Source organism: Grammomys surdaster, unplaced genomic scaffold, assembly GCF_004785775.1.
Source record: "Grammomys surdaster isolate TR1022 unplaced genomic scaffold, NIH_TR_1.0 319, whole genome shotgun sequence".
NCBI classification, from domain to species: domain Eukaryota; kingdom Metazoa; phylum Chordata; class Mammalia; order Rodentia; family Muridae; genus Grammomys; species Grammomys surdaster.
In genome coordinates this window covers 74790-92049 of record NW_021604738.1, presented here as the reverse complement: position 1 = coordinate 92049, position 17260 = coordinate 74790, and the positions used below count along the sequence as shown (strand labels likewise).

Sequence of the window (17260 nt, the reverse complement as noted above, 5' to 3'; positions counted from 1 at the left end):
TTCCTTCCTTCCTTCCTTCCTTCCTTCCTTCCTTCCTTCCTTCCTTCGGCAAGGTCTCAGGTAGCCCAGGCTGGCCTTGAATTCCTTTATGTTGCTTTGGGTGATCTTGAACTCTCCTGCCTCTGTGGAGTCAGTGCTAGGACTGTAGGTATACACCCTATAACTACTTTATACAGTTCGGGGGATCGAACCCAGGATTATGTGTGTGCTAGGCAAACACTCTACCCACCGCCATCTCTAACCCTTAGGAGCCTTTCCACACATAGAGAACCAGGGTAGGGACAACCCTGTCTCAGACGCCAAGAGAAGTATGTCCTGATTGGTGAGCCTCTGTACTCTCGTTGACCTCCACGCCACGAAATTCTCTTCTCCGGTGGTTTCCAAAACGCTCTTCGGGGCTCTCTGGGCCACTCCCTGAATTCTCTCGACTTCCAAAGCCTCTGTTCTGGCTTGCTGTCTGGCAGAAGCATAGTACTTATGACTTTGCCCTAGCACACAAAAACCACAGTGTGGCTCTGGATAGAGCCAGCCTTGCTTTGACCCAAATGTCACTTCACCTTCTTGGCAAACTGTTTCATTATCTGTGGAATGGAAATTAAGTGAGATAATATTTCTTCAGGGTTGCTAAGAGGATGGTTTAAAGCTATGTACACAATCGACGTCAACCTTCTCTCGCCTCTGGTTAACCACGATTCCTAGCTACACAGTATAACTTTAATCTTCCCTTTATCTGTACTACTTAAAATACCTCCAGGCTACCTAGGAAGATGACTTAGCCAAGATCTTACCTTGGAGATCTGAGACAGATACCCAGATTCCCAAGCCCAAGTTGGGCTCAGCAGTACATACCAGTAATGGCACAGATGGCAAGACAGAGGCAGAACTAAGCAGATAGCCTGGCCTAAATGGCCAAGTTCCCAGCCAGGAAGAGGCCTTGTCTCAAACAAAAGGCAGAAGAGCCTGAGGACTAACAGGAAAAATGTCCTCTGACCGCTACCCACCATTGCATATATGTGTGTGTGTGCGTGTGTGTGTGTGTGTGTGTGTGCACACACAAATGTATGCAGGACACAAGTGGGTAATCATTGGACCTCCACATACCATGCACGTGCGTGTACACATGCACACACTCGCACACGCACACACATACACACAAATGACCCAAGTGGGTAATCACTGGACACCTACGATTCAATGCATGAGGGTAAGTTGTACAGGAAAGAGGTGTCCCCTGAAATGAGGGAAGGCTTAGTGGCCACATTGTTTGGGACTAAGGATTGTGCTCTGTCACAATGTCAAGCAGGCTGAGATGGATGAGGAGTTCAGCTGTTGAGGCAGGAGGCTGGCCAACCCCCTTGAGCTTGCCTCATCCACTGGCTCCATCTGTGTCTCCAGTGTGCCCCAGGCTATGAAGGACAGAACTGCTCAAAAGTACACGACTCTTGTCAGTCCCAGCCCTGTCACAACCACGGGACCTGTACCCCCAGGCCTGGAGGCTTCCACTGTGCCTGCCCTCCAGGCTTTGTGGGGCTGCGCTGTGAGGGGGATGTGGACGAGTGTCTCGACCGGCCCTGCCACCCCTCGGGCACTGCGGCTTGCCACTCTTTAGCCAACGCCTTCTATTGCCAGTGTCTGCCTGGGCACACAGGTAAGGCCTGGGATCTCTGGGGCACACCTAAGACCAGGACAACCCAGATGGTCCCTTCCCAAAAGGCAGCCTCTCTTCTCACCCTCTGCCTCCACACCTCCCCTTAGAAGTCCCCAGCATTTTCTTGCCCACATATCATGTGCTGAACCGACTGACTGTCAGGAGGCAGTTACTGAAGCTAGGTGTGACCTCCAATCTCACCACCACAGGCCATCGGTGTGAGTTGGAGATGGACCTCTGCCAGAGCCAGCCCTGCTCCAATGGAGGGTCCTGTGAGGTCACAACAGGATCACCCCCTGGCTTCACCTGCCACTGCCCCAAGGTAACTGATGCAACACCCATTTCTCTCTTCTCCTTATACTAATGAGAGGTAAGACGGCCAGAGTCAGCACCCCAGGGCCGTGAGTGAGGAGCGCTAGAGTCAGGATTCCTGGAGAGGGCCCAAATTCACCCTGGTGAGTGGTTCTCCAGAACAGTCATGGGAAAGGCAGAATCAGATGGTAGCATGGTACGATTCTGCAGTCCCTGCCCTTGGACATCAAGGCAGAAGGGCGAAGAGTTTGAGGACATCCTTGGCTACACAATGAACCTGAGATAGAGAGATATCTCAGCGGTTAAGGACACTCTGCTCTTCCAGAGGTCCTGAGTTCAATTCCTAGCAACCACATGGTGATTCACAATGAATCTGAGATCAGACTCTTATCTCAAAAAGCAAGATGAAACAAAACCGACTCTCCCTAGATGAGCTTTAGACAAGATCTCTAAACTCTGTGTATGGGACAGGTGTGGGTGAGGAGCTCTGGGCAAGGAACTGGCTGAGCCTTGGTTTGTGATAACGGGGTGAACCTTCCTTTCTCACCCTAACGCTCTTGAGCCAAACCCAAGAATGACAGTAATAAGCACTTTCCCCCACTTCCACCTTCCTCCTGTTCACCCTGGGAAAGGAGAGAGCATGAGGCCTGTCTCCAGAGATTAAAATTGCTGCATAGGCACATTTCACCCACTTCCACCGAGGGCAATATGCCAGTGTGTGCAGTTAGCAGAGGACCTGGTGACAACATCCATTGCAAGGAATGCAATGCTCTCTGAGGTCCCTGTTACATAGGATAGTCTAGAACCCTCTGTGCTGTGTTGTCCTAGCTTGCTTCAGGAAAGAATAACGCAAGGTCCTTTTGCATTCTCTTCTCTCTGCCCCAGGGTTTTGAAGGCCCCACCTGCAGCCACAAAGCCCCTTCCTGCGGCACACATCACTGCCACAACGGAGGCCTGTGTCTGCCCTCCCCTAAGCCAGGCTCCCCACCCCTCTGTGCCTGCCTCAGTGGCTTTGGGGGCCCTGACTGTCTGACACCTCCAGCTCTGCCCGGTTGTGGTCCTCCCTCACCCTGCCTGCACAACGGTAGCTGCACTGAGACCCCTGGGTTACACAACCCCGGCTTTCAGTGCACCTGCCCTCCTGACTCTCCGGGGCCCCGGTGTCAAAGGCCGGGGGCAGATGGGTGTGAGGGCCGAGGTGGTGACGGGTCCTGTGATGCTGGCTGCAGTGGCCCAGGAGGGGACTGGGATGGAGGGGACTGTTCCCTGGGGGTCCCAGACCCCTGGAAGGGCTGTCCCCCACATTCCCGGTGCTGGCTTCTCTTCCGGGACGGGCGATGTCACCCGCAGTGTGATTCCGAGGAGTGTCTGTTTGATGGCTACGACTGTGAAATTCCTCCAACCTGCACGTGAGCCTGGGAGTGAGGGGTGGGATGGGGCGGGGGTGAGGAGACATACATGACCGAGCTACATTGAACTCCAGGGAGTTTCCATGCTAAGAAAGACTCTAGGTTCAAACCCAGGGGAACGGAGTGACAGATACTGTGGGACACAGGTTTTGTCTGGACTCCTGAGAACCCTAAGGCCTCAGGCCTCAGCTTCTCTTCCCGGCCCTTCTACCATAGAATCCCTCCCTGGCAAGCAACACCCCCAAGAAAAAAGGTCTTGGACCCTCCTTCTGAGACAGGGGGAGGAAAGGTTGGCCCCAGTAAACGTGGGGTCAGCAGACATCAGAGTGTTCGGCCCTTAGCGAGTCTCAGAGGCAATGGAGTGGCCGTGATTCTCTGTGAAGAAGGGTCGGACTTGGGAAGGGTGCTGAGCCCATGTCTCCTTTGCCCACAGCCCAGCCTATGACCAGTACTGCCGAGATCACTTTCACAACGGGCACTGTGAGAAAGGCTGCAATAACGCTCAGTGTGGCTGGGACGGGGGTGACTGCAGGCCGGAAGGGGAAGACTCAGAGGGGGGCCCCTCCCTGGCCCTGCTGGTGGTGCTGCGTCCCCCAGCCCTGGAGCAGCAGCTGCTTGCCCTGGCACGAGTACTGTCCCTGACTCTGAGGGTCGGTCTCTGGGTGAAGAAGGACAGAGAAGGCAGGAACATGGTGTTCCCTTATCCTGGGGCCCGGGCCAAAGAGGAGCTGAGTGGAATTAGGGATTCCTCTTCGTGGGAAAGACAAGCCCCTCACACTCAGCCCCTGGGCAAGGAGACAGAGTCCCTTGGTGCAGGGTAAGACATGGAAGGGTGGGGGCAAATAATAGTTCTTTGGGAGGAGCAAAGACTAGACAGAGGTCCCTGAAGCGCCTTTCCTCTGCCACAGGTTCGTGGTAGTGATGGGAGTGGATCTGTCCCGCTGTGGTCCAGACCATCCTGCATCCCGCTGCCCCTGGGACTCTGGGCTCCTGCTGCGCTTCCTTGCAGCTGTGGCTGCAGTAGGAGCTCTGGAGCCCCTGTTGCCCGGACCCTTGCTGGCTGCTCACCCTCAAGCAGGGACCAGTAGGTGATCCCAACTACTGATTGTCCTTGACCTTAGCTCATATCACCTCTGGTAGAGATAAAACTAAAAACCAAAACCTCCTGTGTGGAGAACTTGGCCTAACATCTCTCCTTTGGAATGAATCTCCCCCAGCCCATCCGTTCAGTGATCTCCTTTCCTGTTTCCCTGAGAAATCTGTACTAACCTCTGGCATAGTCCTACAACCAAACGGGTTACCGCTATGATATGACATATGATATGATACTATCGTAACATATCCCATGAGCTTTCCTCTAAGCATGTTAACCATTAACACATTTAACTATGGGACATGGGAGGAAACTGAGGTAGGCTACTCCACTGCCCCAAGCTACTCCACTGCCCCAAGCTACTCCACTGGCCAAATCTTACCAAGAATGGGCCCCTTTTGTGACTGTCTCTCTTCTACCAGGGCCCCCTGACAATCAGCTTCCCTGGCCCATTCTATGTTCACCAGTGGTTGGGGTGCTTCTCCTGGCCCTTGGGGCTCTCCTCGTCCTCCAGCTCATCCGGCGCCGGCGGCGGGAACATGGGGCCCTGTGGCTGCCCCCTGGTTTCATCCGAAGGCCTCAGACACAGCAAGCACCCCACCGGCGGAGACCCCCACTGGGCGAGGACAACATTGGTCTCAAGTGAGACTCTTTGGTTTTTTGAGAGTCTGGGATTCAGGGAAGTGCCCCAAGTGCTAAGAACTACTCCTGCAGAAGCGGAGGGGTCGGAAGGCTTCCGGAAGTGTGGGAGATGTTGACTGGACTTAGCCTATCTACCCACTCACCCCATCCAGGGCGCTGAAGCCAGAGGCAGAAGTGAGTGAGGATGGAGTGGCCATGTGCTCGGGCCCTGAAGAGGGAGAGGTAGGCCAGGTGAAACTGTGTGTGCATGTGTATGTGTGTGTGTGGGGGGGGGGGTGGTATAGAGGTGATAGTGACAAGAAAGGTCAACTCAGTGATCTTCACTTTTCCTTGCTCTTGCCCCAAGGCTGAAGAAACAGCTTCAGCCTCCAGGTGCCAGCTTTGGCCGCTCAGCGGCGGCTGTGGAGAGCTCCCGCAGGTGGCCATGCTGACCCCTCCTCAGGAGTGTGAATCGGAGGTTCCCGACGTGGACACCTGTGGACCTGGTATACAACCAACCTAGACCAAGTTGGTGGGGGGCATCCTACTCTTGACCCTTTTAGAAGCAAAGGTCATCGGTATCCAAACTGGAGCCTTTAGAGAGGTAGCAAGAACAGCACCATCTGGGGATGTGTCAGGGATACAAACTCTCGGCAAGCTGAGGTACACAGCAATGGGGCCAGCCCTCTAGGTAAGGCTGATGCAGGCCTTTAATCCAAGCACTCGGGAGGCAGAAGCAGGCAGATCTCTGGGAGTTCAAAGCCAGCCTGGTTTAGAGGTCCAGTGAGATCCAGGACAGCCAGCGCTACACAGAAAAACCCTGTCTTTAGAAAAACAAAGCAAACCACTAAATCAAAAACGGACACTTGGCAGGCAACAGTGGCACACACCTTTAATCCTAGCGGGGAGGTTTTAGTCCTAGCATGAGAGAAGCAGAGGCAGGTGGATCTTGGTGAGTTCAAGACCAGCTTGATCTAGTAAGTTCCAGGACAGTCAGAGCTACATAGTAAGACCCTGTCTCAAGCACCCCCTCCGCCTTCCCCTGAAAAGGCAGAGCTTGGCTAAGATGGAGGCAGTTCTCCCAGGGGCATGTTACCATTCACATATCCTACTGACTGGCTTAGTACTCACTCTCAACCTCAGATGGGGTGACACCCCTGATGTCAGCCGTCTTCTGTGGGGGAGTGCAGTCCACGACTGGACAGAGACCCTGGGAACCACTGCTGGACAGAGGGGCCTGCCCCCAGGCTCACACTGTGGGCACTGGAGAGACGCCCCTGCACCTGGCTGCCCGATTCTCTCGGCCAACTGCTGCCCGCCGCCTCCTTGAGGCTGGAGCCAACCCCAACCAGCCGGACCGGGCAGGGCGTACCCCACTTCACACTGCAGTGGCTGCGGACGCTCAGGAGGTCTGCCAGGTCAGCACCTATCGGAGTCCCTAAAGGAAGTAGGAGTAAGCGTACAGGTAAAGTGGAGAGGTCTTCTTTGGGGTTTGACAAAGAGGAAACAGATTGAAGACCTGAAAGAGGAAGGTGGCAGGTAGCAACCGGCTTCGGGGTTGACGGGCCTATAACCCCAGCACTGGGGAGGTAGGGGTAGACAGATCTCTAGGAGTCCCAGGCTAGCATGGGCTGCATGACAAGACTTTGTCTCAAAACAAAGACAGGCAACAAAAGCGTAAGGAGCCTGACCTAGAAGCCCAGGGTAGCCCAGGGGTCACAGGGCCTTTCTGTCTCCGCAGCTCCTATTGGCCAGCAGACAGACTTCTGTGGACGCGCGCACAGACGACGGGACTACACCTTTGATGCTGGCTGCCAGGCTGGCCGTGGAGGACCTGGTTGAAGAACTGATCGCAGCCCGAGCAGATGTGGGAGCCAGAGACAAAAGGGGTATGCACAGAGCCGCTGTGTTATCGAAATGTTGGGGAGAGCGGGAAGGAAGTGAGGTTCAAAATACAGGCGCGGTAGGGACAGACTAGAGACTCCTATGCTGTGGCAGTATGGAGAGCGAGTTTCCTCATCACAGTTAACCACACATCTTGTCTCAGTTCATAAAACGGGACTGGAAGAAGTGCCGGTGGGAACGGGACGGGAGATACCCGGGTCCCACCGATCCAGAACAATACCCATTGTCCCGCCCGCGCGCCCCTGACGTCACCAGGGCAACACTTGCAGCCGACTGTCGGTTGCCAGGGCAACGCTTCCCGCCTGTGAAGAACCCAAGTAGCTCTCCCTCCTTCCCCGCACCACCAAGGCCAAAACCCGTGGGAAACTAAAACGTGGGAGTCGCCTGACCCCCAACGGCGGGGTAACCGGCTCCCACGTGCTACCCTAGGAAAAACTGCACTGCACTGGGCCGCTGCTGTGAACAACGCCCGAGCCGCCCGCAGTCTCCTCCAGGCTGGAGCGGATAAAGATGCTCAGGACAGCAGGGTGAGCCACGTCGCAGCCTCCCCACTGAACAAGCCAAAAGCAAGGGGATCCAGCAGGCTCAAAGGGGGCGGGGCCCAGAGTCTGGCGGGAGGGCGCCGACTCCGGTGGGCGGGGACTCCCTGACCTTCCCCGCCCCCGGGGTTTCGGGTCTCCCCCGCAGGAGCAGACGCCGCTGTTCCTGGCTGCGCGCGAAGGCGCCGTGGAGGTGGCGCAGCTGCTGCTGGAGCTCGGGGCGGCCCGGGGACTGCGCGATCAGACCGGGCTGGCCCCAGGAGATGTGGCCCGCCAGCGAAGTCACTGGGACCTGCTGACGCTACTGGAGGGGGCCGGACCGACCACGCCGGAGGCCCGCGCGCACGCACGCACCACGCCGGGGGGCGTGGCCGCGCCGCGCTGCCGGACGCAGTCTGCGGGAGCGCGCCCGCGCGGGGGCGGAGCCTGTCTGCAAGCTCGCACTTGGTCGGTGGACTTGGGAGCGCGCGGAGGGGCGGTCTATGCGCGCTGCCGGAGCAGATCTGGAAGCTCCGGGGGCCTCTCCATGCGCGGCCGCAGGTTTTCCGCTGGCTCCCGTGCACGACGCGAGGCTAGGGCATCACAGGATAACTGGCCTCGCGACTGGGTGGCCCTAGAAGCCTGCGGCTCCGCCTGCAGTGCGCCGATCCCGCCTCCCAGCCTGACCCCGTCCCCAGAACGCGGATCCCCTCAAGTTGCCTGGGGGCTTCCAGTCCATCAAGAGATCCCCTTAAACTCGGGTGGAAAGAATCAGAACTAGGCAGCTTCGTGGAAGGAAGGAAGCGACGCGTACGAGTCGGGAAGACACCGGACTTCTAAGGCCAAAATAACCATTATGCCCACTTGTCTCCCCCCATAGAGTATGCACAGCAATGGGAAGAGGGTTCAGGACATGCGGATGAGATACGCCGTGCTTTTTCCTGGAAAATAGGGCAGCTACAAGAGGACAAAGTGGATTTCGAGAATCCCTAGACTGGAACCAAGAACTGTTGGCAAATTGGGTGTAAATTGTTTCTTGTGTATAATTTCCCAAAGGGAGCCTTTGCTGCCCACAAGTAGCTGGCGGATATTTATTGAGCACCTGCTATGTACTAGGTGTTGTGTCGATGGTGAAAGGGAACCAGTGGCCTGTCCAGCTGATGACTCCTTACCCTCTCTCTGCCTCCCCACAAGGAAACTGGTGCAGGGATGAGGCCATGCTCCCAGTCACTGGTATCTCGGAGAACCCCGAACTCATGAATAATAAAGCTAATTTGAAGTGCTACTTTATATTTTGAGGGACTGGAGAGTGAGATTAAAAGAGTACATAGTGTTGTTGCCGGGCAGTGGTGGCGCATGCCAGCCCTCGGGAGGCAGAGGCAGGTGAATTTCTGAGTTCGAGGCCAGCCTAGTCCAAAGGGCGAGTTCCAGGACAGCCAGGGCTACACAGAGAAACCCTGTCTCAAAAAAAAAAAGAAGAAGAAGAAGAAGGAGGAGGAGGAGGAGGAAAAGAAAGTGCATAGTGTTTGGGAAATTCAGTACTCCAGATTCCTTCATATAGGTAGGGGGCTTTAAAATACAAATTAAGGGCAAACTGACAATGGGGGGGTTTTTTCCCAGTTCATCACTGAAAGTGAGAATTTCCAATAGTAAAAATATATAAGGTGATGACTGTTCCCTCATCCAAGGGCATTTAGCTAAAACAGAAGATCCCTAAGGACCCAAAGACGAGGTTCACACTTCGGCCTCGTGGAGTTACCTCAGTGATGATAAGCCAGGAGGCATTCTGGAAGATTACCCACCATTCTTAGAGTATTCACCATGTGCCAAGTGCCTCATTACAATTAACCCTTAGGAATTCTGTGAGGTAAACGACAAGCTTTGAGGTGCCTATTTAAACATACTGGAGGTGCACTTGACCTCCAGGTTCTCCCAGCAACTCCTAGTCCCTACCTGTTACAGGATATGGCTGTCATACCCTGCCCTCTACCCTGAACTTTCCAGACAAGAGCCTGAACTGCCTTTCCCCTAGAGACTATACTATATAATCCAGACATTTTGGTTACCTACTCCCTCTGTGTTCTCTCCCCTTCTCTCCTCTCTTTTCCTCTCTTCCCCTCCCCCACCTCTTATACTTTTATATGTTTTTATACTTTTAATCTGGCTTGAATTCACTCATTACATCCGCAGAGAAACCTACTACAGTCCACCTCACTCTTTCATACTTTGAAGCAAAGATTCATTCACGTAAGACAGCCAGGCTCTCTTCACTCAATCTCATGCTCCAAGTCACTCTGGTCCAACTTCACAGGGCGGACAGCCACTTGAAGACCCCAGATGTCTGTCTGTCCTGCTCCCTTCTCGGGCTACTAGAAATGACCAAAGGCCGAGCTGAATTCAGTATTGCACTCTCAAATCCCTAGGTTACTCTTCCCCTGACCCTTGTCCACACTAGCTTGGCCTCCAGAAAACATTCCCTCACACGCTCTACTGTCTGTAAGGCTCGGGGGCAGTGATAACTCTTCAGCCCAGGTCTCTGGCTACTCACTGTGTGTTGGGCCAGTGTTAGGGCATAAGATATTGTGAGCAATGCATCCGGGGTCAACAAGTCTTCTGTTCCCATCTAGAACCGCGCCTTTCCCTGACCCGGGAAGTCAAGAGAGATGAGAAGGGTCAAATCCTACATCAGGATCAATCTTAGGAAGAAAAGGAACCTAGTTTGGGGGAAGGGGATCCCGAAGAGTGAAACCACTTCCTGTGTTGTAGCTAGTTCCGGTGTTGACAGAGAAGTGCTGAAGGGGAGGTGGGGATGGAGGAGCAGTGTGGCAGGCTAGGGGGTTACTGAGTCTCTGGAGATGAGACGGCAGGAATCCACCCATTCAGGAGCAGGCTCCACTCCTGCAGCTGGAGTTTCTCCCGGTCCCTGTCCTCCCCTGGGGCAAGAGAGGTCAAAGGAGCTGTTTGGGTGGGAAAAAGAGGATGGAGGAAGTTGACAGAGATGGGCGGGGCCCGTGGGGGGGGCTGACCAGGAACCCAGCTTCCTGCTCACTACCCAGGCATCCAGCCCCCAGCTCACCCCCACCCCTTCCAGCCCCCATTCCCCTCAGGAACCCAAGGTTCCGGTCCTCCTCCCAAATTCCAGTCACCCCTCCCCATCAGTGTCTCTCCCCAAATCCAGGGATGGAGGCTGAAAGACCCCAGGAAGAAGATGACGAGCAGGTGAGCGGTTGGGGTGTCGGGTTGGGGGACCAACCCACGGAGAAGGGACATGTGGGGACCTAGAGCAGTATCCTAGTGACAGATGGACACAGGAGACTTGGGGAAGCTTGGGCACACCAAGACAGGAACAGAAACACGAGGAAATGGGTCACTGGCCTAGCCCTCCGCTCACACAAACACCTGACTGGAATGAACATGTCTTGGTATCAGAGTCTCCCACAGGATGATCAGGGCTGGCCCCCTGTGAACTCCACCGCTCGGCCTTGGAGATCTGCTCCTCCCTCCCCTCCTCCTCCTGGAACCCGACACACAGGTACCCCACCAACCCTGGAAGCTCTTGACCCCATCACTCAGGCTACCCCAGCATAGATCCACTAACCATCACACCTGCTGGCCTGCTGGTCTCTAACCTAATCCACCAGCTCACCTGTCTCTACCCCTTGCTACTCCATTCTGCCATAGCCTCTGGGTCTGAACCCTCCTCCCTCCTCTCCCATAGCCCTAGGGCCCCGTTCTGGCTCCCTGCTTTCCCTGCAGACTGAGCGCCTTCTGGACCTGGTGGCTGAAGCCCAGTCCCGCCGCCTAGAGGAACAGAGGGCCACCTTCCACACCCCCAAGGTCCCCCCAAGCATAGCCCCAACCCCACCCCGGCTTCTTGAAGACAAAGAACAGCTTTACAGCACCATCCTTAGTCACCAGGTAAGGCATATCCCACCCTACCCCACTCCTACCCCACCCCCATGCCACATGCACCCTTGGAGGCAAGACCCAGGTCTCCTAGCTGGCCTTCTTCCTGAGCCCTAACTTCTTTCTCTCTAAGCATACGTCTTTTGGTAAGCCTATAGTCTCTCTATCCCCATCACCGATTTCCTATCCGCCCCACACCAACCCTGGCCCCTCATTCCCAAAGCCATCACAGGCTACCAATGCCCTTCTCTCCGTCCACATTTCTAGTGCCAGCGGATTGAAGCCCAACGGTCTGACCCGCCCCTTCCCCCCGGGGGGCAGGAGCTCCTCGAGTTGCTCCTGAGGGTTCAAGGGGGAGGCCGAATGGAGGAACAGAGATCCCGGCCTCCTCCACACACCTGCTGAGACCCCAGTTCCCGACCAGTCCCTTCTCTCTGGGACTCAAAGCTGGGACACTCCCCGAAGGTCTTCAAACCCTGTTTGTCAGGGCTACCAGAAACTGAAGACCCGGCTAAAATTGCAATTATTTACCACTCATTTTCCCTGGGGACTGGACTTGGGACAAGTACTCTAACCTTGAAGATAAACAAGGTAGGGTGAACACAACTCCCTAAGACAGTTACGAGTCTCTATCCTGAGCTGTCAAGCTACTAAACCGGGGTGTGAGGGCTGAGGCCTGCCCCTGCCTAGTGAGAAGAGAAAAAAAAAAAGGCAAAGGAGTAAGACAATTGTCCCCCACGAGCACCCCCGGCCCCAAGGCACAGGGGCCCAGAGGCGGTGAAGCGACCCTTAGCCCCGTCCCCCCCACCCTGCTGCTGAGTCTGTCTGATGTTTTGTCTGTATGAATAAATATAATTCTCCTCTGGACTGAAGACTGGTATCTGGGGGTTGGGTGGGTGTGTGCAAGGTGGGTAGGTGAGGCCTGGGGCAGCGGCTCTCCGCGATCTGGCCAGAGGCCAGCTCCCCTCCCTGGCTGGTTAATTACCGGCTCATTAAGCAGCGGCTGGAGACCTCCCTAATCATCTCCCCCAGCCCCCAGTCTCCCGGTTTTAATTAAGTCGAACAAGGAGGGGAGTCATTAGAACAAGAAATATGAACCGAGCTGTCGGTGAACATTCCGGAGGCCGGAGTCCGCATCACCCGACGATGGGCTGGGAACCCGGGGGGCCGAGACGCCCTCCACCCCAGCGTCCGCTCGGCCAGCCCGGGGGCCAACCCCGGCTCTCCCCGGCCGCTCCCCGCCTCCACCCGCCGCCGCCCGGCCTGCGTCTCCCCGCCCCCGGCTCCTCCCCGTTCCTCCTCTCCTCCCCTCCTCTTCCTCCCGCTCCCCTCCCCCAGCCGCCTCCCTCGCTCGCTCCCCCTTCTCCCTCCTCCCTCCTCTCGCACACACACCCCCGCTTGGGCCTCCCCTCTCTCTCTCTCTCTCTCTCTCTCTCTCTCCGGCTCCATTTTCTCCGCCGCCGGGGGCCGGGGTCTCCTGTGGGGGTGCCCAGGCGGCACCCCGGGTCTCCCCTTCAGTGCCGGGGTGAACCCCGGAGGGGAGCCGGGAGGCGGGTTGCCGGGCGGGGTTGGGGCGGAGGGAGCAGCGGCCCCAGCGAGTTTGGGGGGGGAAGTCACCCGGCGGGGGGAGGGGCGAGCAGGGAGGGGGCCTCAGGGCCCCCCCCCCCAGCTATGGACGAGCGGCTGCTGGGGCCGCCCCCTCCGGGCGGGGGCCGTGGGGGTCTGGGGCTGGTAGGTGGGGAGCCCGGGGGCCCTGGCGAGCCTCCCGGTGGCGGAGACCCCGGTGGGGGAAATGGGGGGGTCCCGGGAGGCCGAGGGAAGCAAGACATCGGGGACATTCTGCAACAGATAATGACCATCACCGACCAGAGCCTGGACGAGGCCCAGGCCAAGTGAGTGCCCCCACCCCGGGACCCCGCTCACAGCTCTGAGTCCTCTGCAAGCCCCCCTCCCCCAGGGCCCCTCTCTGGCTCTTGCAACTCTTTTCTTTCCTTAGTTCTAGTGTTCTCTCAAAGCTTGCCTTGCCCCTAGGCCCTAAAACCTCCACAGAGGGAACCCCAGGTGGTCTCACTCCCTCCTAACCTTTTGCTGACCCCTACAGTCCACACCGGCCCATCTCCTGGCTCCCAGACTTAGAAACTGTTCTCAGCCAAAGCTGTCTTCCCTAACTCTCCGGCTAGCCCACCCCATTCTCCACTTACGGATCCAGGATCCCCACACAGTCCCTTCCACCGAGGTCGGGGCCTCCAAGAGTCCTCAACAGCCTTTCCCCTGCTCAGCCCACACACTGTACCGAGCTCCCAGGTAGCAGGGCACCCCCACTTCCAGGCCCCCTACCGCCTCGCACTGACAACCTCTGCTTCCCCTACTCCAAACCTACCTAGTCACCTTTATTTCTAAAGTCATCTCTTGATCCTTTCTCCATCTTTTTGCTTGAACCATCCCTCTTAGCCTCAGCCCGCCCATAGTGACTTTAGCCCCATTGCCTGCCTGTATCTTCTGCTTCCTGTGGCCCAGTCGCTTCCCGAAGCTATGGCAGCTGATCTCAAGAACTCCCTCCGACTCCACTCCACCCCCACTCCCACTTACCCCTCCTCACAGATTATGCCCCCACCTTGCTTCTTAGCACCCCTCTCGTCTCTCTTCTATCTGCCGCCTGAACTCTTTCTCTCCTCCCGTTCCTCCTAAGGAAACACGCCCTAAACTGTCACCGGATGAAACCTGCCCTGTTTAGTGTCCTGTGTGAAATCAAGGAGAAAACTGGTACGTCGATGTGGATGCCCCTCTGATTCTCAGTTCTGGGAGCAGGACTCTACCTTAGGGCTCAGAGTTTGACAACTTGAAGCCCTGTGGAAATTCAGCGCCACAGAGGCTACTTGAAAGGAAGTGGGGAAGGGAAGCCTGGAGACTCTGGCCTTAGAGAGACACCAGAGGACAGAGCTCTGATGGGTATGTGTATGTGTGGTTCCTGAAGTCCGCTTGCCTGCCCGCTAGGCCTTAGCATTCGGAGTTCCCAAGAGGAGGAGCCAGTGGACCCGCAGCTGATGCGCCTGGACAACATGCTTCTGGCAGAAGGTGTGGCTGGTCCCGAGAAGGGGGGAGGCTCTGCAGCAGCAGCTGCAGCCGCTGCAGCCTCCGGGGGTGGCGTGTCCCCGGACAACTCCATAGAACACTCAGACTATCGCAGCAAGCTTGCCCAGATCCGCCACATCTACCACTCAGAGCTGGAGAAGTATGAGCAGGTGAGGAGAGGCCAGCGGGTGAGGTGGCCCAGAGAGTGACGAGGACCCCAGACTCTAGAGGCCCCAAGCCACAGGGCTCCTCACCAGCCTACCCGCTCCCATAGGCGTGCAATGAGTTCACAACTCACGTCATGAACCTGCTGAGGGAGCAGAGCCGCACACGTCCCGTCGCCCCCAAGGAGATGGAACGGATGGTGAGCATAATCCACCGGAAGTTTAGCGCCATCCAGATGCAGCTGAAACAGAGCACCTGTGAGGCTGTCATGATCCTGCGGTCTCGATTCCTGGATGCCAGGTGGGGCTCAGGGACTCCTAGCCCCTGTACCTGGTCCCTTCTCATGCTTCTCCAAGACCCCTGGGCTGCCCCAGTATCCAGAAGGGCACTATAAGGATGCTACCTTCTAGAGTTCCTGGCATGCTCAATGTTTCTCTCTTTGTAGACGAAAACGCCGGAACTTCAGCAAACAGGCCACCGAGGTCCTGAATGAATATTTCTACTCCCACCTGAGTAACCCTTACCCTAGTGAGGAGGCCAAAGAGGAGCTTGCCAAGAAATGTGGCATCACCGTCTCTCAGGTACTCGAGGGGGTTCTCAGATGTTACTCGGAGAGGGGTCCTGGAGAAAGGGTTCCACTTGACCCCTCTCCGCCCAACACTGCAGGTTTCCAACTGGTTTGGTAACAAGCGAATTCGCTACAAGAAAAATATCGGGAAGTTCCAAGAGGAGGCGAATATCTATGCTGTGAAGACAGCCGTGTCAGTCGCCCAGGGAGGACACAGCCGGACCAGTTCTCCAACGCCCCCATCCTCTGCAGGTGAAGCCTACTGCCACGCTAGCTGGCTGCTTTGTGTGTTTTCCTTGAGTGTGTGAAAGACCAGGCTAAGATGGGGTGGTCATGTCAAGGGCCTTAAGTGAGTAGCCAGTTCACCAGTAGCCTGTTCAGAGGGTGGGACTCCTGTTGTGTGCATAATCTGGGTATACTTCCAGAGTGAGCATTCTGGAAGCTAAGGGTTGGGTTTACCTCCTGTCCCCCCCATCAGAGGGCCCTGCACTTTTTCTCTGACTCTCTCTCTGCCCTCCCAAGGCTCTGGCGGCTCTTTCAATCTCTCAGGATCTGGAGACATGTTTCTGGGGATGCCCGGGCTCAATGGAGATTCCTACCCTGCTTCCCAGGTCAGAAGGCCCACCCCCTCTTTTCTCTTTCATTGCTGAGTGCATGATGGGGAGGCAGGGATACGTGTGACTACGTACATATTGACGTCACAGGGCAACTCCGTGCGGTCAGTTCTACCATCTTTAGGTGGGTTCTAGATACCAAGCTCAGGTCACCAGGGTTTACTTGACAAACACCTTTACCTGCTGACCTGTGCATGCCCTGCCCCACTCCCAAACACAGAAGGCCCCTTCTAGGGTGTCCATGTGTCATGCCTTTCTGTGTATCCTGCAGGTGGAATCGCTCCGACACTCGATGGGGCCAGGGAGCTACGGGGATAACATCGGGGGAGGCCAGATATACAGTCCTCGAGAAATTCGGGTGAGTGGGTCGAAGGGCCTTGCCGCCTTCAACGTGTAGCTCTCACCAGGATGGGAGCGTGACCCCCACACTGGGATTTCCAATTCTGACTCTTACTCTTTTTTTTTACCAGGCCAATGGTGGCTGGCAGGAGGCTGTGACCCCGTCCTCGGTGACATCCCCAACGGAGGGACCAGGAAGTGTTCACTCTGATACCTCCAACTGACCTTGTCCCTCAAGGTCACAGGGCTGGGGGCTCCCACCAGGCAACTCTTAAGGAAGACTCTGGGCATCTAGAGGACAAACCCCACAGAAGCACAAAACAGAGGGCGATTGGGGTTGTGCCCTCCCCGACTAGACACTCGGTGCTGGGGTGCTGACCACATGGCAGGGATGAGTGGGGTGTCCCCGTTTCTTTTTTTCTCCCCCCTCTCACAAAAAACAGATACCTGTTTCTCAGATATCTCTCTTAAATCTATAACCTAACCCTAACACCAATTGTGTTTGTCTTGGGCTCCCCCACTTCTGCTCCCCACCCCACTTATATACTCTGGAATCTGGAGACGTCAGCCCTGCCCGACCCAGAGATGCCAAAAATGGGGACTCTTGGACAGAGGCCCTGGGCCAACACCCCCTCCCCCATGCATCCCCACCCTCTGCCCCTCCAGATGGCTTTATTACCTCATACGCAGCTCATCTTAAACCAATAGAATCGCTCGGTGGACAAGTGTCTGACTCAGATATCTACCTCGGAGGGAGTTTCTGCTACTTTAGAAAATTGTTGTCTAGTCTTTGGAGTTGGACTTTTTTTTTTTTTTTAAAAAATAAAACCTGGAATTTTTTTTTTTTTTTTTTTAAATTGTTTTTTGTTGGTAGTGGTGATCCTTGATTCTTAATAGTTTGAAGAATTGAGATTTTGGGTGTGTGTGTGGGTGTGTGTGTATGTTTTAAATAAACATGCTGATTTATTTTTGTTTACCCACGTGAGAAGAGCGAGCCAAAGGGGCCTAGTAAGAGAACAGACAGAACTGGTGCTGGCTACTTGCTCCAGGCCTACCAGTGGGGAAGTGGATTTTGTAGGACACCGTGTCC

At 55.9% G+C, this 17260-nt stretch overlaps 3 protein-coding genes across 5 annotated transcripts in view; all 3 read left to right on the top strand.

Moving 5' to 3' along the window:
- The window catches only part of Notch4 (notch receptor 4), a 24152-nt gene extending 15356 nt beyond the window's left edge, over positions 1 to 8796 (top strand). Inside the window, exons 19-30 of the mRNA XM_028777988.1 lie at positions 1396 to 1648; positions 1858 to 1970; positions 2846 to 3369; positions 3803 to 4186; positions 4278 to 4453; positions 4885 to 5104; positions 5257 to 5326; positions 5451 to 5589; positions 6227 to 6501; positions 6825 to 6972; positions 7418 to 7515; positions 7676 to 8796. Of these exons, the coding sequence (XP_028633821.1) occupies positions 1396 to 1648; positions 1858 to 1970; positions 2846 to 3369; positions 3803 to 4186; positions 4278 to 4453; positions 4885 to 5104; positions 5257 to 5326; positions 5451 to 5589; positions 6227 to 6501; positions 6825 to 6972; positions 7418 to 7515; positions 7676 to 8287 (3012 nt within the window). The 3' untranslated portion in view covers positions 8288 to 8796. The remainder of the gene's footprint in view (positions 1 to 1395; positions 1649 to 1857; positions 1971 to 2845; positions 3370 to 3802; positions 4187 to 4277; positions 4454 to 4884; positions 5105 to 5256; positions 5327 to 5450; positions 5590 to 6226; positions 6502 to 6824; positions 6973 to 7417; positions 7516 to 7675) is intronic.
- Positions 8797 to 10270: 1474 nt separating this feature from the next.
- Positions 10271 to 12279, top strand: Gpsm3 (G protein signaling modulator 3). 3 transcript variants are annotated; one of them, XM_028777986.1, is made up of 5 exons: positions 10300 to 10453; positions 10685 to 10725; positions 10936 to 11038; positions 11225 to 11424; positions 11680 to 12150. In XM_028777986.1, exons 2-5 carry the CDS (start codon positions 10687 to 10689, stop codon positions 11815 to 11817), a joined length of 480 nt encoding a protein of 159 aa, XP_028633819.1. In that variant the 5' UTR covers positions 10300 to 10453; positions 10685 to 10686; the 3' UTR covers positions 11818 to 12150. The 3 variants fall into 3 exon arrangements, with proteins under 3 accessions (XP_028633817.1, XP_028633819.1, XP_028633820.1); XM_028777987.1 differs by having other exon boundaries at positions 10300 to 10471; XM_028777984.1 differs by having other exon boundaries at positions 10271 to 10725; positions 11680 to 12279.
- Positions 12280 to 12778: 499 nt separating this feature from the next.
- On the top strand, positions 12779 to 17135 carry Pbx2 (PBX homeobox 2). Its single transcript, XM_028777980.1, has 9 exons — positions 12779 to 13304; positions 14102 to 14175; positions 14407 to 14654; positions 14759 to 14949; positions 15095 to 15230; positions 15316 to 15469; positions 15740 to 15828; positions 16103 to 16189; positions 16302 to 17135. The coding sequence occupies exons 1-9, from the start codon at positions 13084 to 13086 to the stop codon at positions 16392 to 16394; spliced, it is 1293 nt and encodes a 430-aa protein (XP_028633813.1). The 5' UTR covers positions 12779 to 13083; the 3' UTR covers positions 16395 to 17135.
- The last annotated feature ends 125 nt before the right edge of the window (positions 17136 to 17260 follow it).

Excerpts from the sequence above, each read along its gene's own strand:
- Gpsm3 (XM_028777984.1), top strand. The coding sequence starts at position 10,486 with ATGGAGGAAGTTGACAGAGATGGGCGGGGCCCGTGGGGGGGGCTGACC. Across the intron at positions 11,039-11,224 it reads TCCTGGAACCCGACACACAG|CCCTAGGGCCCCGTTCTGGC; the intron begins GTACCCCACCAA and ends CCTCTCCCATAG. Across the intron at positions 11,425-11,679 it reads GCACCATCCTTAGTCACCAG|TGCCAGCGGATTGAAGCCCA; the intron begins GTAAGGCATATC and ends CCACATTTCTAG.
- Pbx2 (XM_028777980.1), top strand. The coding sequence starts at position 13,084 with ATGGACGAGCGGCTGCTGGGGCCGCCCCCTCCGGGCGGGGGCCGTGGG. Across the intron at positions 15,829-16,102 it reads ATTCCTACCCTGCTTCCCAG|GTGGAATCGCTCCGACACTC; the intron begins GTCAGAAGGCCC and ends TGTATCCTGCAG. Across the intron at positions 16,190-16,301 it reads ACAGTCCTCGAGAAATTCGG|GCCAATGGTGGCTGGCAGGA; the intron begins GTGAGTGGGTCG and ends TTTTTTTACCAG.